General features: G+C 48.7%; 1 protein-coding gene across 1 annotated transcript in view; it reads left to right on the top strand.

Moving 5' to 3' along the window:
- Positions 1–26,522, top strand: part of LRRC43 (leucine rich repeat containing 43) — a 679,247-nt gene that overhangs the window by 221,124 nt on the left and 431,601 nt on the right. Inside the window, exon 8 of the mRNA XM_069619596.1 lies at positions 25,419–25,558. Within this exon, the coding sequence (XP_069475697.1) occupies positions 25,419–25,558 (140 nt within the window). The remainder of the gene's footprint in view (positions 1–25,418; positions 25,559–26,522) is intronic.

Consider the following 26,522-nt stretch of genomic DNA (forward strand, 5'->3'; position numbering starts at 1 on the left):
CATGGCAACACCCCCGCCCAAACAAACCACTTTGAGTGTCGGTGGGCAGCGCTGGTTGACAGCTTCATGATGTTGGTCCAGAGGCGTCAAGTGCATACCTCTGCTGTTCTGTTGAGAGGCCGCCAGCACAGTCCCAGGCACACACCTGCCACAGGGGTGTGGGGGGCGAGGCACAGCATTCTGTAGGGGAGGCAGGTGCCCCCCTGGCCCTACCCTAGAGACACCACTGGACAGAGGTAAAGACAGAGTTGAGGAGAGAGAAGAGGGGTAAGGAGAGTGTGACCATTGACGAGAGAGAGACAAAGTGACAGAGACAGAAAGACTACGGGAGAGAAAGAAAACAAACGGCAGAAGCGGGAGACTGAAAGTCGAATAGAGGGAGTAGTACGATCAGGGAAAGGAAAGCAAAGAAGCAACTAGGAGAGAGAGAAAGGACCAGAATGTCTGACATTGGCCCAAACTGAAAACAACATCATTTTTGTTGAGAACACCTGAGGAGTGGTAGGTCAAGGACCCCATAGAAGAACCCTGGTGGGAGTCGGATAAATAAGGCGTTGACCGTTAGGCCCTCACTGATAGCCAGCCATAGATATTCGGGGTTACAGATCAGTAGTTTTACACGTCACAGGGAAGCATGGGCTAGGCTGGAGTGAGACCCCAGGAGGTCGACTCGAGAGAGGGAAGATCTTTAGTGAACTCTACCGGCAACCTAACCAGAGAAAAAGCCCTACATTGTGTTCTTTGTGAAATAAAGGCACTGGAACCATCCTTCAGAGTCTGGCAGTTTGTACCATCATCCGCGATATTCAGAAGCCACCTCTCACTGCAGAGGAAGGGGCGTGGATGTGAGAACAGAGATTTTTCTCATGTACAGCCAGTACATTGTTTCTCACGGCTTTTGGGTTGGAGAGTTCTCTGAAGAGGCTATCTCGGCTTCTCTTACTTAGCTGACCCTCTTGACCTCTGCTGTGCCTTCTGTGCATTTTTCAGGTGGTTTTCGCCATTTCCGATCTTGATCTCAGTCAGTGCCGCTCCAGATTCTGGCGTACTCTTTTTTAAGTCAGCCAGTTCTTTCAGATGCATTCACATGGCCCATTTCGTTGTTTTCATTCTCAAGGGTCACAGCTTGTCCAGGGTCACACTGATGTTATTGTAGAGATTTTCCAAAAGGGTTTGTATGTCTAAGAATGATGTCGATTTATCACCATCAGTGATAGTCCTCTGGAAATGGATCAAACGTCTCTTGTTGCAATACCTGACTTGGGTGTGTTACAGGTCTCTTTACCTGTAAGGGAGAGACCAGGGCACTGGCGGGAAGCAGGAGCGAGAGGGTGGAAAGGGAGGAGCCAAGGAGGGAAACGGTAGTTCCTATGTAGCCTTTAAATAAAGTGGAGGTGCCATCCGTTCCTCTGGTGTCGCAACCTTTTTTTGCGAGTAAGCCTTGCAACAACTGGCGATGAGGACTTCTCTCCACGCACCAGACTTCACGTCCTCCGCTCGGAGCAGTGATCCCACTGCATCCGTCCTTCCAGATGCGATCCTGCCACATGCCCGCCTTCGTGGCTGTCTGCCACTCCTCATCCACGTGGCATTTCCTGCCGGCGTCCTGTGGTGCCTGGTGATCCCACTACGGGTCCACTCCAGTGGCCATCCTTCACTCCTCCGCGCGTCAATCTGCCAGCGGCCTGCTCCCGACGACTTCCCAAAGCCGGAGCTGCTACTCCATGGCAGTTTAATGCACGTGACAGCAGAGGCTGCTGTCCGCCAAAAAAAAAAAGAAAAACAATGGAGACGGAAAGTAAGTGAACAGCGATCCTGCCATTTATGTGCAATTGCAACTGCCCATACATGCGCACCAACCAATAAGGCACCCCCAGCCCCACAACAAGGCCTCCCGGCCCACCAACACACATTGCCAGCAAAGCCACGGCCAGGGACACGACCCCACAGCAGGAGCTGCGAACAATACCCCCATTTCCAATCCGTGAAGAGGACATTAACAAAGCACCACCAAAGAGGCAGCATTCCAATACTGGGGACACGTTGCATCACCCAGCTCACGGGCCACCAGTTACAAAAACAACTGTGCCCAGATTACAGTTCAGACAACCACCTACCACCCTGCCATCATGAGCAGCTCAGAGGCAATACCACCCACTCCCGCCCCCACGTCCAGACCATTCCCCACCCCCCGAATGAACACTCAGCCGCAAGGTAGGACAGACGGCCGCCTGCTCAAGCCTCTAGCCTATCAGAGCAGACCGGACATACCCTGTACTGCGCCCAATACATTCCACATTATGCATCCCTCACTGAACCTTTGAGAAGACTGCTGCAGAAGGGCTCCCCATTTGAGTGGTCAAGAGACTGCCAGACAGCATTTGACGACATCAAGATGCCTCTAGCTGAGGTGCGCCGACTCGCATACTTTGACCCCACATGGCACGCAGAGATAATAGTGGACGCAAGCCCATAAGGACTGGGCCGATCTTGGCGCAAACAAGTGGGGCTGACATACACCCCAGACACATTGTCCCCTATGCATGCAGAGCCCTGTCAGCCACGGAATCAGCATACTCGCAGGACGAGAAGGAAAGCTTGGCAGCAGTCTAGGCTTGCAAGCATTTTCATAATTTCGTCATTGGGAACAAATGCACACTGGTCACTGACCACCAAGTGCTACTCTCGCTTTTTGGGAACCCTCGCACGAAAATGCTGCCCAGGATAGAACGATGGGGTATCAGGTTGCAGGAGTGTGACTACACCATCGTCCATAGGCCTGGAGGTGACCAAAACCCAGCGGACTATATCTCACGCCAGTCGACAGGGGCTCAGACGACGCCCAAAGGAGATGCCGAATAGATCAATTGTGTGGCTGCCAATGCTATACCACCCGCACTATATTTGGAAACCATCACAACTGCATCGGCGGCCGACCCATCCATGGCATTAGCCATCAGCTTCACGTGCAACAACAAATGGAAAGACTACCGCTGCGCAGTCCAGCGCCACCCGGGGGTGAGCAAGGAAGAGCTAGAGAGGCCAGTGAGGGTGCATAACGAATTGGCGGTCAAGGACCACTCCATTCTACTAAGAGTGTGTCGACTAGTCATCCCTGTGACACTCAGGGCCGAAGTCCTCAAAACGGCCCACTAAGTGCCATTGTGGAGCTGACAATACAAAGAAAAAGCTAAGGGGCACATATGGTTCTCTTTCATGGACTCGCTAGTAGACAGTTGGGTCAAGAACTATCTGCCCTGTCAATGCACCACACAGGCGCAGGCCCCTATCCCGCTTCAACCGACACACACACCGGACCGGCCGTGGCACTGAATGGCTGTCGATTTCTATGGTCCCATGGAGTCAGGATAGTACTACTAGTATTTATTGATGAATACTCAAGATTTCCAGTTGTGAAGAAGATGACGACAACAGCATACACCCCAAGTGGCTGCCACCTTCGACGAGGTACTCAAGTCAGATAACGGACCCCCATTTAACAGTCATGAGTTCTCAGCATTCGCAAGACACATGGGATTCACAGACCAAAAGATTACCCCCCCCCCCCCCGATGGCCACAAGCCAACGGAATGGCAGAACGCTTCATGGCGTCAATTAAAAATACAGTCCAAAGAGCTTGAATAGAAGCTACCAACCCACACGAAGCGCTCTGCAGGATGCTCCGGAACTATCACAACATGCCCCATGAAGCCACCAACAAGTCACCCGCAGAAATAATGATGCACTATCAAGTTCACACCAGGATTGTGAGAAACACTAGTGAACAAGAGAGGGATAGTGAAGAAATCATAAGGAGAGACAGGGAGGGAAAAGTACGTGTAAAAGTGGACACCAACACTAGACAGAGAGCTGTACCCAATGACTTCCAGGTCGGAGATGACGTTCTAGTACAGCAAGCCATGAACAGGAAACCAGATGCGAGATACTCACCAAGACCCCTAAAAGTGGTTGCCGTCAAAGGATCCATGGTGACAGCCCAAGACGCATCTCATCAAATAACAAGGAACAGTTCGCATTTCAAACATCTCATCAAAAGAGAAAAACCCAAACTGTTCCCACCAGAACCTGATCCTGAAGCCAGGGAACCCAGAGATGACACATGGATCCATCCCGATAAGGATCGACACGAAACACAGGGCCCATCTAGAACACCAGAAGCAGCAGGACAGAACGAGGCGTGGCTGCGCACGCCTTGGAGGCCAGCACGCCTGGTGGAAGAATGTTAAGCCCGACGACAGAACATTGGTCCGGGGGTGATGTTACAGGTCTCTCTATGTACCTTTAAGGGAGAAACCAGGGCACTGGCGGGATCGAGAGGGAGGAAAGGGAGGAGCCAAGGAGGGAAACAGCAGTTCCTATGTAGCCGTTAAATAAAGTGGAGCTGCCATCCGTTCCTCTGGTGTTGCGTCCTTTCTTTGCGAGTAAGCTTCACAACAGGGTGCATTCTGTATCCTATCCCGGGAGTTGCAAGGGGGCGGGAGGCTAAAATGCATGTTCACCAGCTGGAGTGGGGGAGGGTGGGGGTAGAGGGATGGTCGGACCATCTCTGCGGTTGATGTGCGAGTTTGCCCGTTTCTATGTTTATGGAGAGTACCAAATCAAGAATGCGACCAGGTTAGTGGGTTACTCCAACTGCATTCTGGAGAAATCCCAGGGTTTCAAGGCGATCGCACCCATAATTTAAAGTCTCCCAGGATCAGGAATAATTGGGCTCCAGGAATGAACTGTCACAGCTAGGAGGATGGCAGACCACTGCCACCATACAGGGGGTGTTTGAGGGGAACATACAACAAATGACAACAGACTCAAACGAGGAGCAAGGGGCATTGGGAAGTTCAGAGCACAATAACTTAGGATAACACAACCACTGCCCCCTGCCTCCCCGCTCCCCCGCCCCTTGCCCTTTTCTAGCAAACATAGATTAAATGTCATTTTTCTTTTAATAATGTAGTGTTTTAAACCTACCTGGGAGCGTGACTTTAGTTCCCATAATTATGAGATAGATAGAGAAAGAACGCCGTCACTCTATGTGCCAAGCTTGGAAGGATGAATTGTTGCGTTCACTTTGACAGGATTTGAACCTGCAACCAGCGCTCAGCCCAGTGCAGTGTGCATTCTAATTATATTTCACAAGCTCATAATTGTAAAGAATCAGCTCACGCTTCAATGCATTGTAATGCAATGCTGTATTATATAGTGCAACATCTGCCATTGTGTCTGCCTCTTGGCGCTATGTCCTGTGACAGGGAGTAGGGTAAGTTAGTGGGAGGTGAAGTTGAAGCAAAATGTAAAACCTGAAGTGTTGATACTTGCGGTTTGGAATAACCTTTTGTTGTGTGTCGGTAAGTACTTAGGTGAGTTTTGGAAAGGGCACGTGCATGTAGCACTGGCAAGTATTGTACGGGCTGCTGATGTGTGTAATGTGGGGTGGAAAGTACACTTGTAATCAGGTTAGTGAAGCGTGGGAGAGTTGCAGACACGCCTCTGACTGAAGGGCCCTGACAGGCCAGAAGATTCTGGCTTTCATTAGTAAGTAAAGAACACGCTCCATGTATTTAGACAAGTTAACAGGTTGTTTTTCGTTTTGGCTATTAGCTGAAATTATTTAATTAGAATACATATGTCAGCAGATAGATGGGATGCGAGGAGGGACATATAGCTTGTGTGTGTTGGTTTGGGTGTTTCCACACACATTGACTGCCCTTGGCATACAAATCCCTGTGGCCATCACCACCAACTACCTGCCCCTCCCCTCCCAGAACACATCCTTCTGGCTAGCTTTATCAGGCAGTAACATCAAACTGTGTGCTGCATAGGACCAGTGTCATTTCTAAGCTGTCTTCAGAGGGTTATTGGTTTAATTCCAGGTGTAAATATGCTACTGATGTAATAAAAATGTCTTAACCAAATGTGCCTTTTGCCACTTGAGTTATAAGCAGGCTGATTCATTCATGGAGCTACATGGAGCTACAATTAGAGTGGAATACAATAGCTATCAAGGCATCTATGTTGCCCCTTTCATGTCTATGGTTAAACCCTTTCATACATTTGTGTTCAAGATTTCAACCAATGGTGGGGGGTGGAGGGTGGGGAAAGCCCAACATCCTATTCAAATGCCGCGACTTGTGACTCATTTCCACCGGACATCCCTAATTCCACAAGTCCCTACTATATCAGTGCAACGGGAACAGTGGAATCCTAAGTGAGAGCACGTTTCAGAAGGACTGTGCAGGATTGTGCAGGAATGTGGCTGTGTCCACATTGATCAATGACAGTCCAGACGCGACCACACGACTATGTTTCTACGAATGCACTCCGCCTCAGACAGTACAGATGCCCCCAGAGGATCACATGCCCCAGAATGCACTTTGGTTCACTACGTACAGATGCCACATAAGACCGTCTGTCGGAAACTATCATCTCACTCAGTTCAGTGTGCGTCTCAGTACATGCAGGGGCTGCTACCTGAGTACACGCGTTCGAATGGTCATTGCCTCATTTAGGGCAGATGCACTCGTGCATGGCTACCCTAGTGCAGTATTCTTCCACGCCATGTTTCCATAGTCAGTGGATATCCTGGTACTGGGACCCCTGTGCTTGGCAGAACTATATAAAGCACAGACAACATTCTGCCTCGGTATAGAGGAGCTCTGGCTCCAATGGAACTACAGGTCCCATCATGCATTCTGCTTAGCGGAACGGAGGACCCCTGCTGCTTGTTGTGGCATGTTATCATTTTGTTACTTTGAAAGATTGCTCACAACATTATAGGAGCCACATTTCACAAAGATTACCAACAAATCGTGCTGATTTGGTTTTCTTCCAGATGTTTAGAAAATCTCCCTAAAATACTCTGCCAAACTCCCTAACCGTCCCTCCAAATGTCCATGATATGCTCTAATGTCCCGAATTTGCCTGTAAAGCTGAGTGATCTTCTATCCAAATAATGGTGTCCAGTGTTTGCTGCCACAGATGTGCTACTTGGTTGTGTTCCGAATAACTAGTTACCAAACACGTGGTTGAAACAAGGGTGTAACTATATGTGGTGCGCTCAACTTTCCCAGATCACGTCTGAATGCACCACAAACTACACTTGGGGTCCCCTTGATGCCTCAAAGGAAATATATGAAATGGTTGGGTTGTATAGTTAGATTGCGCAAAACAGATGAGTCAATCATAGTATCCACATTACGAGTGTGCCGGTCTGGTAAAAGTGCCAGAAAAAAGGCCGGTCATACCAGCTCCAGCATTTTTACCGAACCGGCCTATGGCACTCAATGGACTGGGACCTTTACAGCCATTGCTGACACCATTGGGTGCGATAACGGTAAAATGGGTTTGCCGGAAACCTGCCGGAATTAGCGGCGTGTTGCAGGTAAACTGGTAATGAGCCCAATAATATTCAAAAAGTTTAAGCTTAAGAGAATAAAAGGCAGAGTCTGCCTTTCTGGGATTCTAAACTGTGATCTGCAGGTGACACAAACATCCCAACAGCAAGTGTTCAACTAACTGAGATAACGGAAATCCTTAATGTTCCCTCCAAATTACCCTTGTGTGCCTTGCAAATGAACCTGGTCAGTTTCCCAAATCTCACTGGCCTGCCTTGAAATTCTTCCTAATGTTCCCTCAAATGATCCCAGCAAATCTCACAAAACCTTTCTCCAGGTCTATCTCCCTGGCATTGCATGCACATGTTTCTGGTGTGTGTATAGGTACCCATACAGCCCTGCTGCTATCTACAAAATTAAGGTGTGGGTGTTGTAGGTGGGGAATGCCATCAGGGTGTGTCCTGTTTGCACTGATTGCAGGTGCCTGATGATGGTGAAAGTGGGTATATGTCAGAATGCTAAAAAGTTCATATGTAGATTCCATCCTGGTGGAGCACTACAGTGCATTCAGAACGAATTATATTGTTGTGCTCATGTTTCAGAGATTGCAAGTCGTGATTATTGTGGCAAGAAGAATGCAGCACACCAATTAGTGACCTTATGGTGTCTAGCTCACTGACTCAGGAATGTTCACAAGCGCAGATTCTGTTCTAAGACTTGCAGTAGGAAAGGATTGTGCATTGTGGTCAATATCGTGCTGAAGAGTGGAGATTCCCATTCCAGGTCTTCCATTAGATCGGCACAGTGAATTGTGGCGGTTGTAGTGATAAAAGGTATACATTCTTGCCCCCTGATCTTTAGATTAAAACAGTGCATTGTGTGGGGTGCAGTTGTTGGGAAGAACTCCCAGGTATGCCAGAGGTACATTGGAAGTCCTCGGACTTGGAGAGCCCAACTCCCTCCTTCCCAAGGTACACAGAGGACTCAGTCAACGGCAAGTTCAAACTGCGGTTTATTATAGACAAAACCAACAGGGATCGGCACAGGAACAAGGGAAATCCATGCACAACTCGCTCTTCCTCAGCTCGTAGGCCGGTTTTACTTGAGTGTAGCATCAACGCCACATCACAACTTGGGCCTTTTTCCAGAAAACCTATCGGGCCCCATTATTGGGTATTTATTATTTTACCACCTATAGTGGACACTATACATGTTATTCTACTGGCCCTCGCATGTTTGTTTGGCTGGCCTGTTCCATCCCCAAGTCACTATCAATAACAATGTTGCAGTGTGGGGGGCTTACCATTGGTTCTTGCCCGTTGCTCCTCACCCCTAGGATAGTAAACTGTGATTGGCTATAGCTGACGTCCCCAAGCCTGGGATCTGAATGACTATGTGCCTGCATTGTAACTTGTGTGTACCACCTTAGTCTATGAGAGTGCTCTCTTGCTTGTGCAAAACTTGTCTCACATTGCGGCATATTTGTTGTGGTCTTAGGTCTGGTAGCCTGAGACCGGCTCTCTTTCCCACCGCTGGTTGCTGTCCATTGTCTGCTTCGGCCGCGTCACTTGTTCAGAGACCACGAATTTGAGCTGTGCAGCTCTTAATTATGAGGCATTATTTGCATTTACTGCAACTGGTGCCTTTGTCGTCTGTGGATTGGAATGTCATCTGTATCTTGTGGCCTTGGCTGTGGGTCCTGTCCCACACTTCTTGCTCCCTGTTCAGCCTGAATCAGCTCAGCTTGTCTCTTGCTGAGAGGCCTGTGGCCTGCTGTAATTTTCCTAAACCATTATAATGTGGTTTCGACAGTGTCTATGCAATACTACATTCTCCATAGGTTAGTCACACTTGGTTCTGTCGGGTCCCATAGGTGATCCTGCAGTTCCATGGGGTTATTCTCATGTAAGTATTGGCAAGCTTTGCTCAGGATCTCTTGCTTCTTGCGGTTTCTGCGTTGCTGCGTTTGGCTAATGGTAAAATAATAAAAGCAATGACAGTATGTGTATGTGTCTGTCCTCTAACTATAGAACTGTACGCTCATGTTCTTCATGTATTTTGAGTGCGTGGTTGTGTCCCGACGTGCGGATGACACATGTGTTTCATGTCTAATGCTGCTATGTCCTGGTGTCTCTAATGACGTCTGCAACATGGCTTCTTGGTGCTTTAGTCAAGACTGGCAATGGAGGTGTTTTTGATCATGGCTTTTGGCTCTTCATCCACGCTGGTCTGTAGGGCTGGTTGAGAGGGTATGGCTGGCTGAGGGGATATCTCTCAACATACTTGTCAATCATGGGACCACTGGGAATCGGTCCAAAATAGAATGGTTGATTGCCGTCTTTCCTGGCCTTCTTCTGTGTCATGAATTTCGTAGGAGGGGGAGTGGGTGGTGGGTTTCCCCATCCCTCTTCACAGTGTTTTATCTTCAGCATGCCAAAAATACATATTATTGATTAAGTCTATTTAGGAGGAAGTGCCTTGACGTTTCAGGCTGGAACTAGAAAACTATACCACACCCTGCTGTCCAGATGCACAAATTCTACCAAACACATATCTAATTATCCCAGAATTTTCTCTGCCGCATTCATTGGAAATATCCTCAATGGCTGCCTGTCACATAATGCACCTAGCTCAGAGGTGAGGATAATGAACAGCAGAAGAAACAGTGGCCTCTGCAGCCCACCCTCCCAGACTCTTATTGGTCGAGGATGGGGCGTGGGCGGAGTGAAGACATAGTTGGTAAATCACTAACTCATTTAGAAAAGGCAGAAGTAGTTGGCCAACCATTGGACAGGGGAATGGTTGTCTTCCTCCTTCGGCCCTCCCACCTTGTCATGCAGACACTGTTTCACCTTCTTCTGGCATCATGTGGCTTCTTTTGTGGCACGCAAGGACCATTTTAATATTTTCTGTATTTCTAATACAATATTATATGGTTGACTTCCACAGACCTACAAGTTGATGTACGAAAGGTTTAAGCTGGCACTTTCACCATAGTGTTTTTTTTCTGGGTAGCATTCCATTCCATAATCTTTCAGATCGCCTGTTACACAAGGTTACCTGTGTAGTCAAATCGAATACGCCACAACTCCCTGGCATGGGAATACAAGCACCCCCATACATGTATTCTGCATTATGGGGCCTCCCCAGAGAGGTGCACTGCACTTCATGAGCACAACGATCTCTGGATGCACATCTAGGCTTATCTCTTCCACTTAGGTGGACTCTATTTGAAAAACCGGAGGATCAGAATAATTGAGCCAACACTTCTTAACCAGTGGTCCTGCTTTGGCATAGCATTGGAGTGCATCATTATTTAGCTGCCTGTGCTGCCATTAGAGTGAAGCCATGTACATCCTTTAGGTTGCACAGGTGAAGGGGCGGTGTGGGAGGAGTAAATAAGGGGAGGGGAGAAAGTGGAATGGCGCTGATCTGTCCAGGCGAAGCGGGAGGAGGGGAAGTGGGGGAAGGGTGCAGACAGTGATTTGGGGCCCAGTGGAGTAGGGATCCTAGGAGGGAAAATGGCATCATCAGTACCAGGTTGATCAGGAATCTCAAAGTGGGCATTGCCATTAGGTAATGCTTGCCTTTTGAGACCCGAGATTGTTTGAGACCCTGAATGAAACCAGAGACCGGGTGTTAAAATTCCAAATCTCACATTTGCTATCTTATTATAACAATGCTTATGTAACAAAGACTTTGTCGTATCATTTAGTTTCATCCCTTTGGATTCCCAACTTACACCTCTATTAGATGTATTTGTATTCCTTGATTTCTTACACACAGAGTTTACCTGGATTTCCTACCCTAGCAGAAACCTGGTGCAAAAATGAGTGGACCAATGATGTATGCAATATTTGCTATGCCTGTGATGGAGCACACCCTGTAAAGCCATATTAGAATTGGAGGAAAGAACCTGACCTCGCTGACCTGCAGTCAGTCAGCCTAATTTCTCCAATTCCAGCTCACCCATCAGAATGTGCCAAATCAAACTTTACAGAACAATAAAATCAGGATAATGGGGTTTAAAACGTTTACAAAAGTTTTACATCAAGACAGGAGAAGATTAGTCTTAAGTGTAGAACGAAATAAAGAATAATCAGTCATGAAAACAAAGAGAGTTGGGGAGGGCATTCCATTGGAGGGGGCGCAAGAAATTGAAAGGAATATAATCGTGATTGGCCCCAGGGGGATGAGGAACTGATAATAGAAATTGAGATTGAGAACGGAGAGAATGAGAAGGTACATAAAAAGGCTTCCATATCACCTAATCGCTGGAATTTTGAAAACCTGCCATTTCAACGTGGAAATGTTCACTGAATTGCTTTTTTTTTGTTTGGGGGGTCAACCCCAAACCACCCTCCACCACCTACTTTACCTATTCCCTAACCCCACAAACCCTTATCTGCCCTTTCCCACACCCCCTAAAAAAATGAACAACAGTGCACGTTGAAGTTGAAGGCTTTGAAAAATCCAGCAATGAAAGTACGTTGTACGATAAAAAGAAAGAAGAGATGAAAGATAAGAAGACGCAAAACCATAAAGAGTTTTAAAAACAATATAAAGAAAATGAAATGTATGTCAAGAATGAAACGATAGGCAACCGAGAGAGGATTAAAACCGAGAGATTGAATCACAAGGAGAAAGTAAGTATGAACGACGAATCGAGGCATTAAAAACAGACTTTAAAGGAGCCAAGCAAGAAACAGGAAGACCAAAGAGTAAGACAGTGCAATAAAATAGACGTGAGAAAATAGGTGAAGAAACCAAATGTTTGGTAGCAGGAAATGTAAGAAAAGGCAGAGTTTTGCAAATGTTAAAAATATGGTATCGACAGGACCGAGAAATGGTAGAAATATGTTGAGAGAAAGATAAATCAGTGTCAAAATAGAGAACACAATTACGAGCAGTAGAAGAAATAGTAAATAGCGAAGGGGGAAAGAAACAAAGGAGGAGGAATAGTGTTAGTTGGGGAAAAAAAGAATTTTGGTTTTAGAGGGATTCAGAACAAGAAAATGATCCGACATCAAGACTTAGTAGCAAGAAGAAAGATTATCATGAATGGAAGGTGTAAAAGAAGAAAAAGACAAAATAGTTGTGTATCATCAGAGATATCCGAAAAGGCGAAATGATATCAGCCGGAGGAGACATATAGAGGGAAAAAGAAAAGGGCCTAAAACAGAGCTTTGAGGTACACTGTGAAAAAGAGGTGAAGTATCCAGCCCTAGAAACTGAACATGTATGATTCGAAAGGTAAGAGCGAAACCAAGGTAAAACAGAAGCAGAAAAGCCAAAAGAGGAAACAGGTGTTAACAGTTAAGTATAATCCACTGTGTCAAAGGCAGATGATAAATCCAATAACGTAAGAAGAGAAGAATGTTTGAAATAGCGAGCAGAAAGCAGAGAATCACGGACAGAAAGAAGATAGAAAAAAAAAGTGATGAAGGAAATGGATCAAGAGGCGAAGCTGTAAGAGACCACAAGGGGGCGCAGGCGAAATGGCTGCCTGAGTGCTCTGCTCTCCGGGGACCCACAAGTAATGTCGAAGAAATTAGAGCTTGACCAGCCTGCAAGTAGCCCTAAGCGAGCACCCTGATGTAAGAAGGAGTCAGCAGCAAGCGGGCCAAGTCCCGCGGGAAATCGGAGCGTTCTTCACTGATAATGCAGTACAGAAAGGCAAGGCCCCTGGCAGGCGGTGCTCCAACAGTACGAGTGCCGTGAACTTACGTGGGCCACGTGGGCATGGCGCAGAGCAGAACACTGAATCAGCAGAGCAGTGTCCCAGGTAACGCACTGAGAATAAGAAGGCGACTCCAGCAACGACATGGGTGGGGAAGGAGCTGCCTGGTGGGCTGGAGGAGGAGCTGCCAGTGGCTCAGCAGGCATGGCTCAGTCAGTGGAGCTGCAAACCGCCGAAGGGCGGCAAGACAAACCAGCAGTGCCCGGACAGAACGACCACTTAAGAAGCGCCCCCTCCCGGTGATAGCGAGTTAGGAGAGCAGGTGGAGGCCGCGGGGGAGCCCGGGCAGGCCCATGAACACGGGACACCACCCTGTCCCCGCGAAAGAAGAGACACCGATGAAGCAACACTGTTGACCCACCCCCAGGGGTTGCAAAAGGACCCTGGGGGAATTGGACCTCTAGCAAGCTCTCGCCACACAAACATACAGACAGGCGGAGGGGGCAGGGGGAATGGAGCACCCTTTCTTAAAGGGTAAATTTTTTCCCAAAGCAAGAGCAAGCACCAACAATAAGGGAGAGAAGCCTCGGTGCTGTGGATAGCTCACCCCCCCACACCCCACGCATTGTGCATTTAGACAGCTCTGCAAACAATCTCGCCGCCTCACCACTAGAAGAACTAGGGAGCATACATCCCAGCACCCCAGTGTTGGCAGTCAGCATCCCCTAAAGCGCAGAAACCGTATCACAGACAGCTCTCTTTGGGCACAAGCAAGGATCCCTCCCCTTGGGGAACACCCCCCTGAGTTAGGGAATACTGCTGCAGCCCCCCCAAAAAGAAGCGGGCAAGCAGCATTGAGAAGAGATGCATCTTACGCTGCCGCGCCCTCCATAGAGCAGTCGCGCTATAGCAGAATCAGGAGAAACAAAGCCCAAAGACACCCTGGCACAGACCAAGACCCACTGGCCTACGGAGAGAAACACTCTTAGCCGTATAGCCTCCCTGACAACAAAGAGCATGCCCAGCCGAGAGGTCCCCCTCCTATAGGACACAGCAGGGGTAAAGGCCCCCTCCACAGGACACAGTTGGGGCAGCTTCCACATCCCACTCAAGCCACTGTGAAGATACGTCCCTCTCGTTGGTCCATTGACCCCGCCCCCACCAGTGTAAGCAGAAACAACAAAGCGGCTACCAGCAGCAAAGGAAAGGGCCTGGCAAAGACACTCAGTGTTTAGCAATCCCCCTTGGAAAGAGCCACACAGCTAGAGGCATATGCAAAGCGCGATTGATCCGGCAACGGTCCAGAAGCTGCAAGTGTTCTGCAAGGACAATCCAATCATGGCAGCACTTCCACCTCAGGAGCCCCCTCTTATTCCAGGGGGTGATCAAGAAACCTGCACAAAAGCTGATGTGCGTCTCCTGCTGGAGGTGATTCGCTCCCTCCGAACCAGTATGACCACAACTGTCAGTGCCCTCCAGGAGAGAGTACATAAAATTGAGGACAAGGTGGAAGGGAGCCTTAGAATGCTATCAGCAGTCTGTAAACCTCATTGAAATGAGATCAGAAAGTCGTTTTCAGGACTTGGAGCAAAGAAACCTGGACCTGGCGGCAAAGGTTGATGACCTGGAAAACAGGGAGAGGAGATCCAATATCCAGATCCGAGGACTCAAAGAAGCTCCCAATGAAACACTGGCGAGCCTGGAAAGAAGGGTGAAAGCTCTGGTCAGATCGCTCTTCCCTACACCCCTGTACCCGGAGCTTGAATTCGTTAGAGTTCATCGAGCAGGAGGCCCCCCAGGTGGCTCCAGATCTGACTTCGCCAAGTGCTACCACTACAAGCACAAAGTGGAGGTAGTGCAGCGAGCCAGAGAATGAGAATTTGTAGTTTTCATGGACTCCCGAGTCAAAATATATCAAGACCTTTCAGCTACCACCATTGCTCATAGAAAAGACTGCCGTCCCTTAACATGCTGGCTATGAGAACACAGATGGGGCTTTCCATTTGTGCTCTTGCTCGGGCACGTCAATGAGGAATTTAGGGTGGTCTCGGGGGAAGGGGCGACCAGTGTGCTGCAAGCCTTGAAAGAAAAGGAGGGAGCGACCGACACAGAGTTACTCCCATCATCCTCTGAACCGGCCAGAAGGCCTATCGGACCTTGGCCGAAGAGAGGACGATCCAAGGGCACAAGAAAGTTCAAGAGACTAAATATCCCCTGATCTTAGAAAGATGCTTCGGAGAAACAATCGCATTGAGGGGAAGCCATGAAAAAGTCGAGGGGGCCTCTGCCGGGGTAAGGGGCACAGAGTGCGGTTCTAAATTGTGTACCCCATCAGAAGAGTCACACTGTGAGGCCCCATGGCTCACATCTCTTAGTTCGCCGGGCTGAGCGATGCATTGTGTGGTCAATACGCTCACATGCCAGTTATTTGCAGAAATGTTTAAAGTTTCAGGTTCCTGTGGGATCCTTGGATAGACACCCGTTGTGTGGCCCTAAATTTTGAGTTTTCCCTTTTCTTAGGGCATCTCCAATGTTAAAGGGGGCTCTTTTTTCTCCTGCTCTTTCCAATGTGGGAGGAGGGAGGAGGGAAGCAGGTGGGTTCCAGGGTTTTGGTCATAAGATACACAGTGGGAGTGAGAGTCCACACTACTGGTCGACTTATCAGGCCACACAGATAAACAGAAGCTCCAGCGTACCATGCCCGGGCCATCCTCGGCGATCGGCTCTGGAACATGGTTGCATCGAGGTCTTAGAAGCATGAATGGGCAAGGGACAGGGCACACATACACTTAAGCACAGTGTGCATCCTGCACAATACATGGCAGCTGATTTAGTGAAAATGGGGTCTCTAAATGTCAAGGGTATTAACTTGCCACAGAAAAGATCAATGCTCGTAAAAGCCTTCCAGCAGGCTCAGCTGGACATCCTGTTTGTGCAAGAGACTAAGTACAAGCGGGACGAGGAATTCACTCCAATAGGCAGGCAACTAGGTGGAGCCATATGGGCACCTAGGTCAGTAAAGAGGGAGGGGTGGGGATTCTATATCGTGCTTCCCTAGGACTCCAAATCTCACAGACACATAGAGAACCAAGCGGAAGATACCTCATTATACAGGGGACCATCGGATCAAGGGAGCTCACCCTGTGCTGGGCATATGCCCCTAATACTCAGCAGCTAGCATTTTGCAAGGACCTCTTTGCCCTATTGGATGGTGGGAGGACAGGAACCCTGATTTGTGGGGGCAATTTCAACTTGGGTATGAACCCGGTACTGGACTGGAAGTGGTACAGGGAAGGCGCTGACCCCGTCCCCCCAAGGGGTCCTTCCAGGACTTGATTAGAGACCATTTTTTGGTCGACTTGTTGAGAGGCCACCACCGACTGCGGAAAGCCCACTCTTTCTATTCCTCTCCACACAAAACCTTTTACCGGATAGATTATATATTCTTAGAATGGGAGCTAGAACACTGAATGAAAAGCGATTCTATTTAGGTGCTAGGGTGGTCAAACCACGATTTGTCAGTGGTCGAGCTGGACCTAGGCCCAAGTAGAGGTAAAGATAAACGATGGACATGCAGTGACACGCTTTTTAAAGATAAGCTTTTTAGAGAAGCACTAGATACAGAAATACGTGAGTTCTTCAAATGTAAGGATACTGGAGGGCTCCCACGCATGGCAGTATGGGAAGCGGCAAAGGCCACAATAAGGGGATTGTTAAAGGTGCAAGGGGCCTTGGTTAAAAGAAGGAAGTTGCTTGCGGAAACCAAGTTAAAAAAAAGAAATAAGCAACAGAGAAGCTGCTCTAGAGGGGGACAGGGAGACAGCCAAAACCTTGGCTGCGATCAAAGATCCTAGGCAGGAATTGAAAGATATCTGGCAGGGGAGGGCCCTAACCAATCTTCGATACGTAAAACAAAGGTATTATAAAAAAGGAGACAAGGCCCACACCCTTCTCGTAGCCAGACTGCAAAAGCAAAGAGCAGAGAGAGCGGTCAATAAGATCAGGTCCCGATCGGGCACTATTCTAGATGACCCGAAGGATATAACGGCCCGCTTCACCCAATTCTATGAGCAGATATACACCTCAGACTGTGACACCTCCCCCGAAAGCGTGGAGGATTGTATGAGTACGGTCACATTCCCCCCAATGCAGGCTTAGATTGCGAGGAGTTGATGGCCCCCATAACATTGGAGGAGGTAGACTTTGCCATCTCCTGCTTAAAGCCGGGATCGGCGCCAGGTCAAGCCTCCGCTATCTAGGGATCACCATAACAAGGCAATTAAAAGATCTGTATCAGACAAATTATAAACCTCTATTCTTTTTTTTTTTTTTTCAAAATATTTATTTTAAACAAACAGGATAAAATGATACAAAGCTTAATCAATCACGACATATGGTACAGAAGCAAAACAGTTGGTTGCTCTTCCCTCCCCTCCCCATGATCTTAATGTTCCTCTACCTGGCCCAGCTGCGAATTCTCGTTCCGTAAGGTTCTCCTGGCTAATTGGGGCTTATATGTCAGAGCTGGATAATTCTGATCAAAGTCCAGGATCGGGCCCCAGATGTTCTTGAAGCGATGTAGGCGGCCTGCCCCAGCAGCCGTCACCTTCTCCGCGATTAAGATGTCCCAAATTTTAATCCACCAAAAAGGCATTAGAGGTCCTTCTGCGGTTTTCCAAGTGCGGGCTATTACATTTCTGCCTGCCAGTAGACATTGGGACAGTAGTTTGGCCGTAGGGCCAGATCTAGGGTAAATCCCGGGGACAGGGGCTCCCAGAAGGATGGGCTCGGGCTCCAGGGGAAGTCGTATCTGAGTGATGTCTGCGATTGTTGCTAGGCATTGTTTCCAGAAGGTCTGGGCCCTCGGGCAGGACCACCACATATGAAAGAAAGACCCTACTTGGCCGCATTGCCTCCAACAGTTCGGGTTAAGTGTAGGGTTCATATGGTGTAGTCTCAGGGGCGGATAATACCAGCGAAGAAGGATTTTGTATGCGCCCTCTCTGTTCGTAATGCAGGATGAAGAAGTGTGTGCCTGCGACCAAATGTCAACCCATAGCTGGTCCTCGATTGGGTGGCCTAGGTCCACCTCCCATTGGGCCATGTATCGGGTTTTAGAGGTTAGGAAGTCATTTTGGAGGCGTTTGTATAGAGTGGAAATTCTCCCCCTGGTTGGGAGGTCATTTAGGGTCAGTTCAATAGCCGTGGGAGAGCGGTTGGCGGCTTGGCGGGTCTGTGGATGGGAGCACCAGTGGCGCAGCTGAATGTACGTAAATCTATCCTGTTCCTGAAGCTGGAAGAGTTCTTTACAACGCCCAAAGGTGCAGGGCTGTCCCCCTTTGAATAGTTGCCCCAGGGTCTCCAGGCCTCCCGCAATCCAGGCTCCGAAGTTCCGGGTGGACCAGCCAGGGGAGAAAGCTGGGTTCAGGAACACCGGGGAGAAAGGGCTGAGTCCCACTGGGGTTTTCTTTTGTTTCAGCGCTTTATCCCAGACAGCAATAGTGTGTTTGGTGGTCCTCAGGAGGTTCTGCCACAGTCGGCGCTCGGAGGGATTGATGTGCGGAAGAAAACGTAGCGGGAGCGGTAGTTGCGCCTGTTCGAGGTCCACCCATCTCGGGCGGTTGGTAAGTATCTGCCATGATCGGATGCAGGCGAGTTGGGCCGCCATTTGATATTTTTGTAAGTCTGGAACTCCGAGGCCACCCAGTCTAGCGTTGCCCAGCATCGTGGACCTGGGGATTCTGGGCTTCCTCCCTTTCCAGATAAACCGTGTCATTTCCTTTTGTAGCTTCTGAAGAGCAGGTGCCGGAATTGGTACTGGAAGCGAAGCGCAGGCATATAGGAGCCTTGGTAGCAAGTTCATTTTACAGGCCGTGATGCGGCCCATCAGTGAAATCTCTTGTGCCGTCCACCGCTTTAAGTCTGCCTCGAGGTCCGTGAACAGTGGGGGAAAGTTTGCTCAATAGACTTCCCCAGGGTCCACTGGGATCTGGACACCCAAATAACTGATGCTCTTAGTCGTCCATTGTATCGGACATAGTGGGGCCAGATCCTCCCGGATCTCTCGGGACAGGCCCACCCCCATGGCAGCTGACTTCCGGAAGTTGATAGCAAAGCCTGTGACCTTTCCATAGCTCTCTATCTCAGCTAGGGCCTGAGGGAGGGAAGTACTAGGCTCTGTGATGGTTAGTAGGACGTCATCTGCGTAGAGGGCCAGTTTGTGGTGTGTTGCATTCGATTGGAAGCCCTTAATCGCCGGGTTTCGCCTGATCCGTTGGGCGAATGGTTCCATAATTAGTGCGAAAAGCAGTGGCGATAACGGACAGCCCTGTCTGGTTCCACAGGTCAGGTCGATAGGGGGGGAGAGGATGCCATTGACTTTGAGAAGGGTCTTGGGCGCTGTATAGTTAGCCAACGTCATGGCGCAGAACTCCAGACCAAAGCCAAAGGCCTCGAGGGTAAGCCTCATGAAGTTCCAGTCCACCTTGTCAAAGGCCTTAACTGCATCCAGGGCCAGAAGCACCAGCTCCTGGGAGTCTCGGGAGGCAAGTTCCACCAAGTTCAGAGCTCTACGAATGTTATCAGCGGTAGAGCGGATTGTGATGAAGCCACTCTGGTCGGCGTCGATTATCTCTGGCAAAATCCGGGACAAGCGGGTTGCTAAAATTTTGGAGTAGATGTTGGCATCAATATTGAGCAAAGCAATCGGTCTGTAGGACGCAGGATTCTTCGGGTCACCGCCAGGTTTGGGCAGCAAAACTGTGATGGATTCTTGCATCGACGGGGTTATAGTGCCTGTGTTCCTGAATGAATTAAACAGCTGTACCAGAGGTGGCAGGAGTTGGGGTTTGAAGACTTTATAAAACTTTGACGTATAGCCGTCTGGGCCTGGGGCTCGGGATTTAAGGGATTTTATCGCCTCATCGACTTCCTCAGTGGTGATTGGGGCTTCCAGCGAGTCCCGAGCTACGTTTTTCAGTCGGGGGAGCGCCGCCTTTTGCAAGTATTCCCTCTGTTCTTTGACGTCTCGGGCCGGGGCGGTCATCACTTGGGTCAGGTGGGTCGATGCGATTTGAAGCTTGTCGTGATCCGAGTATTGAGTCTTGCCCTGCTGATCCCGAAGGCCCACAATTGTGTTATTCCTTCTTGTCTTGGCAAGTTTAGCCACCAGTAGCTTGTTTGCTTTGTTGTTTTTGGCATAGTAGAACTGTTTAGCCTTCGTCATTTGATGGGCGGTATGTTCAGCGTAGTGTGCTTCAATTTTCTTTTTTGCTATTCGGAGGGCTCGCTGCGTTTTAGGGGTCCAGCCCTTCTCCTTATGGATCCTCTCCGCCCTCTCGAGTTCCTCTTCAAGATCCTGACGAGTCTGTCGTTCATGCCTATGATAGGCTACCCTTTGGCAATCAGTTCTCCCCGCACCACTGCCTTCATTGCATCCCAGTTGTTGGCTAAGGAGGTATCTCCGCTAGAGTTTTCTTTAAAGAAGTTGTTGATCGCGGTTGCGATTGCGTCTCTGAGTGGCATCTCATTAAGGATGGGATCATATAGAGTCCATCTACGCCTCTGGGGCTCCGGAGGTCCCTGGACTCGGATTTTCAAGGTTACCGGGGTGTGGTCGGATAGGATTCTGGAGCCTATAGTTACCTCTTCAGTGAAAGCGAAGATCTGCGGAGATATCAGTAGAAGATCTATCCTAGAGAATGTCCGGTGAACATAAGAATAGAAGGAGAAATCTTTTTCAGATGGGTGGAGTACCCTCCATGAGTCCACCACTCCAAGGGTTCTAAATAATCGCAAAAGGGCTAAAGCCGTGGTGAAGTCCCCGGCGGAGGGTGGATGCGATTTGTCTTTTACGGGGTCTGGGACCCCATTAAAGTCCCCACCGATCACTATCTGGCCCTCCAAAAAGGGAGAGAGGGTTGCGGTTAGAAAATCATAGAAGGGTGCTTGGCCAGAATTCGGTGGGTACACGGAGACCAAGGAGAACAGCTGTCCCGATAGCAGGCATTTCACTGCTATGTAGCGTCCCTCCGGGCAGCTTATGGAGTCCAGAATCTGGGGATTCAGTCCCCTCCGGAACAAGATTGCTGTACCGCCCCGCTTGGAGCTTCCAGATGCGAAGAGTTGCTTTGGAAAGTCGCAAGAGTGTAGGCGGCCGAAGTCTGCCGGGAGCAGGTGAGTTTCCTGTAGCATGGCCACATCGGCAGAGTCATTCTGAAGTTTTTGTAGAATTGATTTGCGTTTAGGCGGTGAGTTCAATCCCCTGACGTTCAGAGAGACAAACTTCCAGAACTGCTGGGCCGGGGCGGGACCCGGGGTCGCTGATGAGACTTGTGGAGGGGGGGGGCTACTGGAGAATCAGCCATTATGTCGTGGGAGATGTGACCATCTGTTATCCTGCTTTTGGGGTTTTTTCTCGGACCGCCAACGGGCAGTCCGAGGTTTAACTGGGGGAGGGGGACCCGTTATGGGGTCAGGCCCTCCCCTGGCCAACGGGGCCGTGAAACAGCGAATAGCCAACATGGCTAAAGGTATGAATAGTCTGAGTGAAATGCTCCAAGGACTCATAGGTGGAACGTACCTTGGAGTTGGGCATGGGCCGTGGGGGGAAGCCTGTTGCATCGGGGGTGGAGATCATCCATGTTTTCAGGGATGGCGGTCGGCTCCACAGCGCCGGGTTCACTAAGCCGGGTCTCAGGGCGCCGAAGAGTCCCTCGTAGGGTAGCTCCGGGTCATTTCCTCCTCCTAAATCTCGGAACCCTCGACCATGTGTTTTGTATGGGCCTAGGGGAGGCTATAGGGTCCGGGTCAACCGCCGCTTCAGTGGCCTGTTGGGACGAGGTGTTAGCGGAATCCGGATGCAATATACTTTCAGCATCGCCCAGATGTTTGATCCTACGCATGGTACCCTTATAGGAGAATTGCAAAGCTGTAGGAAAGAGCCATCTGTAGCGAATTTTTTGGGCTTGGAGGAAGGTGGTCAGTGGGCGAAGGGCTCGCCTTTTCTGAAGGGTCAACGGAGATAGGTCTTGATAGATCTGAAGGGGGGTCCCCTGGAAGGTGATTTCGTCGTTGGAGCGACTTATTGCCGAAATGGCTTCCTTTGTCGTATAGAAATGCACCCTGGTGATAACATCAGGCGGGCCGTCTGACTCCACTCCACGACGGGGATTTAGCCTGTGAGTGCGATCCAGTAGCAATAGTGAGTCCTCCAAATCGGGGAGAAGAGATTGAAAGAAAAGGCCTACATATTCGGCTAGCCCTTGGTCTGGGACTGATGTGGGAACCCCCCGAATGCGGAGGTTGTTGCGCCGGGCTCTGTTCTCCATGTCCTCCTGCTTGTATTCCAGGATTTCGACCTTGTCCTGCAGAAGCCCAACGGAACGCTGAATCTCAGTCAGGGAGGACGCGTGGTCCTGGGCGCGATCCTCAATCTCGCTCACTCTCTGTTCCACCTCCGAAACCCTCTTATCAGTATTTTCCAGCTTGGCAGTAAGTTCAGACATACATGATCGAAATTCAGTTTTAATGTCAGCCATGAATTCCCGAATATCCTCCTTGGTTGCTAGAGGTCCCTTGTTGTCCAGGGATTCTTGTGAGATGGAGGGGGGATTGTCCAGTTTCTTCGCTTTGTCGGCTGACATTAGCATTGTTGCTATGTCTGATGACTTGGTGGATTTCGATTGCTTAGACATCGTGTGGTCTGACAGGAGAGGGTTAACGGCTGAAGGTGGCTCAGTCGCAATGGTGGCGATAGTTGGAGGTCTCTCAAAGAGTTGGGATAAGGATCCCGATGTCTTGGTTGGGCTTTTAGTTAGCGAAGGAGACTTCAGTGCGAGTGAAGAGGAGGAAGGTTGCTGTGTCGTCCCGGTCTCCCTGGTACCAGCAGTACCTGGTTCTCCACCATCTGTCCCGCTACCAGCTTCTAACGGCACAGGTATGCGTTACCTTAAAGTGGAAGGAAAGTGCCTTGATGTCAAAGATTGAGTGGCTGCGTAAGGCCAAGGAATTGTATGAAATGGAGAGCTTCACCACAACACTATTGGAGTCCCATGCGCACATCGATTCGCAGTGGCTTACCTTTCTCGATTTTTGGGAAACAAACAACACAGGCCCTAAGTCTTGTAATAGGGAGGAAATAGCGAGGAAGACCGAGCACTGAGATGGAATTCTCAAGCTGAGCCACTGACATGGTGGACCTCAACACGTGGCGTGTGACAGCGAGTCTATGGTGAAGGATGTGCAGCCACCCTGTGCCCCACTAAATATATTTCATTGTACAAATGTGTGATCAGGGGCCTCTTACACTCGCTACGGTCTAGTTGATTCAGTTTTGTTGGTGGGAGGAGGGACAGGGTCTTGATGTTAAAGTTCAAAAACTCTTGGTCAAGCAATTGCCTCACATTGAGAAGTAAGATGTACTGTATTTGGTTTGCAACTGTTGATCATAATAAAAATATTTTTTTCTAAAAAAGAGGAGAAGCTGTAGGATGAACACATGCTAGCAAGAATGAAGTATCAGAGTTAGAAATAAGAGAAAGTTATGAGATAACCGTGGTTGGAGACAAAGATGTAGATGAAAAAAAAGAGGAAGAAGGCCCAGACGGAGGAATTGCTCCGCGGAAATTAGCCACTTTTGAAGAAGTATAGGTGGCAAGTTCAGACTCAGTTAAGGTACAGTTACGTGAATAATCAGGAGAGGAAGGAGAGAGAAGGCAGGAACGTGATTCAAACAAGTGTCTAGGATCAGCAGAGTGAGTACATAAAAGATCAGATTAATATGATCGTTTGGCAGGAACAAGCACCTCATCATATAATGCATAATAGGAGGAAAAGGTGAAGCAGGTAGAGTCAAAGAGAGTTTTGTGCTAAAGCCACTCAAGGCGATGAAGGCCTCGGTGCATAGAGCGAAGATAAGGAGTGAGTCATGGCTGAAGTGGCTTCCGAGAAGAACAAAACAGAAGCAGGATATAAGGAATCAAGAGATGAGGAAAGAGAAGAGGAAAGAGTAGAAGCTGCATCATCGGCAGAAAGAGCAGAAAATACAGGACGGGAAGGAAGACTAGAGATGCAGGATGATGTAAAAGGGGAGTATTAAAAGCACAAAGATCACGCTGAGCATATGTAGTGGCTCAGAAAAAGATGAACGAGTTGTTGAAATAGAAGGAAGAATAGAAAAGAGGAAAAGATGGCGATCAGAAGAATAATCATGGTGAACACAAACAGAGGATGTGGATAGGGATGAAGTAGAAATAAGATCAAGTCAAGAACCAGTGACATGAGAGGGGTGGAGTAGGAAGAGTAACGAGCTAGTAAGAATCATGAACCAGTGACCTGAGAGGGGTGGAGTAGGAAGAGTAACGAGCTAGTAAGAATCATGAACCAGTGACCTGAGAGGGGTGGAGTAGGAAGAGTAACGAGCTAGTAAGAATCATGAACCAGTGACCTGAGAGGGGTGGAGTAGGAAGAGTAACGAGCTAGTAAGAATCATGAACCAGTGACATGAGAGGGGTGGAGTAGGAAGAGTAACGAGCTAGTAAGAATCATGAACCAGTGACATGAGAGGGGTGGAGTAGGAAGAGTAACGAGCTAGTAAGAATCATGAATTGCAAGCAACTGAAGAGATGAGTGAACAGACAATCGATGATGATTGAAGTCACCCATTAATAGGAACGGAAGAATAACAGCAAGCAGAGTATCAATATCATCCCAGAAAGTAGAAACAGAACCAGGAGGGCGATATACAAGTAGAACTTTGTGTTCGGGAATGGTGGGCTGAAGGATAATATGTTTTGCAAGTACCGGGTGGATTTCAGTTCTTTTCTGAGATGTGAGTCTTGGAGACAGGCCATGGAGGTTATTCCAGAGTCTGGGAGTGCGGATGGAGAATGCCTGTGTTCACGTTACTTGTTTATCAGGTCATTTGGGTCCTCCAGGATTGTGTAGCTGCTGGTGGAATTTAGTCGCGAGAGAGTGAATGTTTAAAGGCAAGATAGTCTGTTCTTCGGGATAGATTGCTTTGGAAATCATGCAGTCAGTCTTGAACTTAATGGGGGCTGGAAAAGGGAGCAAAAGCAGTTCTCTTTCGCACTGGCCAATTCCCCTCCACCCTGTGGTCAGCCCATCAGTGCCCGCTACTGAACTACCTGCGGTCCTAACCCATTCTCCAACTTTTTATGTTTGTTTGTCCCTTTCTCTTATCTTCCCTCCCTTCACAATAACCTAATACATCCAAAAGTAATTGTTGGATTTGGTCTGCCAGTATGAATGCAATACTCTTTAACAGGTTGTTATTAACCTGACTGATCAGGCAGAGGATGAATGCATTTCTGGAGCTCAGGCAGCAGCAGCATTACATGTCACCAGCTGTTCTGTATTTTTCTTCTTAGCCACTTTCTACAACACTGCTGGCAAGGAATGGGAGGAAGTCGTTGAGAGCAGCTACAGTCACAAGCACTTTTTGGGGGACCTGCTTGAGCTCAAGGCATTCCTCCTCCACGGGGCCACGGTGGCGGTTGTCGAAGAGAAGGTTGGTGTAGCCAGTGGATTCCAGCCATTGCCTGTTGATTTCAGTATGTGGTGTCCAATGTCACAAAGTTCTACTAACTACCAAGGGAGCAGGTCGGAAAGTGTGCTGGGTTTATTTCTTAAGATGCCATTGTAATGTAATGCACATGAAATTAACGGGATACAACATCCTTGTAATCCTCTGTATGTGACATCACAACCACCCAATTATACTATCATGTTCTAGTTATGATACCAGTCAACAATTACTATCTGGAAGACAACAGCCCTGGGGGCCCAACCCCAATCTGGGAAAAAGTGCCTGGATGCATTAACTCAATGCTCTTTCCACCAACTACATGACGTCATTAGAAACACTGCAAGATTTTCCAAACTTTAAGGCACTGATATTAACTCATTCAAAAGGAGCTTACCCATTATTATATTGTTATTACATATTATAACGCATCCCCATCAAAGACATTGTAGGGGAGTGTAACCCATGTTAGTTCTCAGGCTCAGAATGCTGTTTGCTATTTTGCTGGCCAGGAAATAGATAAAGGAGATTGCCTGGGGCTTCAAGGGTTAAGCTTTCAGCTCAATCGTTCTGGTGTGAATTCAAGCCAACGGCACTGCACGGTGGTGCAAGGGGCTTTTCTGTAGATGTCCCCTGCCAGACTAGATGGGAGTAACTGTTCCTTAGGGACTGGGTGACTGACAATGAATTGCACCAATCACTGTGAGGACTGGAGAGGGAAGCTGGGTGTTACTGCGAGGAGAAGGTGATAGGGGAGAGACAGATGTACACCTTTTTTAGGTGGGTGGTGAAGCACACAGAATCCCTGATTGGGAGGTGTCTCAGTTAGGAATTCCTCAGTCTCCCCTCCCATTCTGAGGAAGGACAATCCTAACATATAATGACAGGAAAACTGACATTATGATAGTCAATACATAGTGAAAGAGGTACATGGGGAGGGGCTAATCGA

The sequence above is a fragment of the Ambystoma mexicanum genome, chromosome 10 (assembly GCF_040938575.1).
Source record: "Ambystoma mexicanum isolate Mex_15411 chromosome 10, UKY_AmexF1_1, whole genome shotgun sequence".
In the NCBI taxonomy this organism is placed as follows: domain Eukaryota; kingdom Metazoa; phylum Chordata; class Amphibia; order Caudata; family Ambystomatidae; genus Ambystoma; species Ambystoma mexicanum.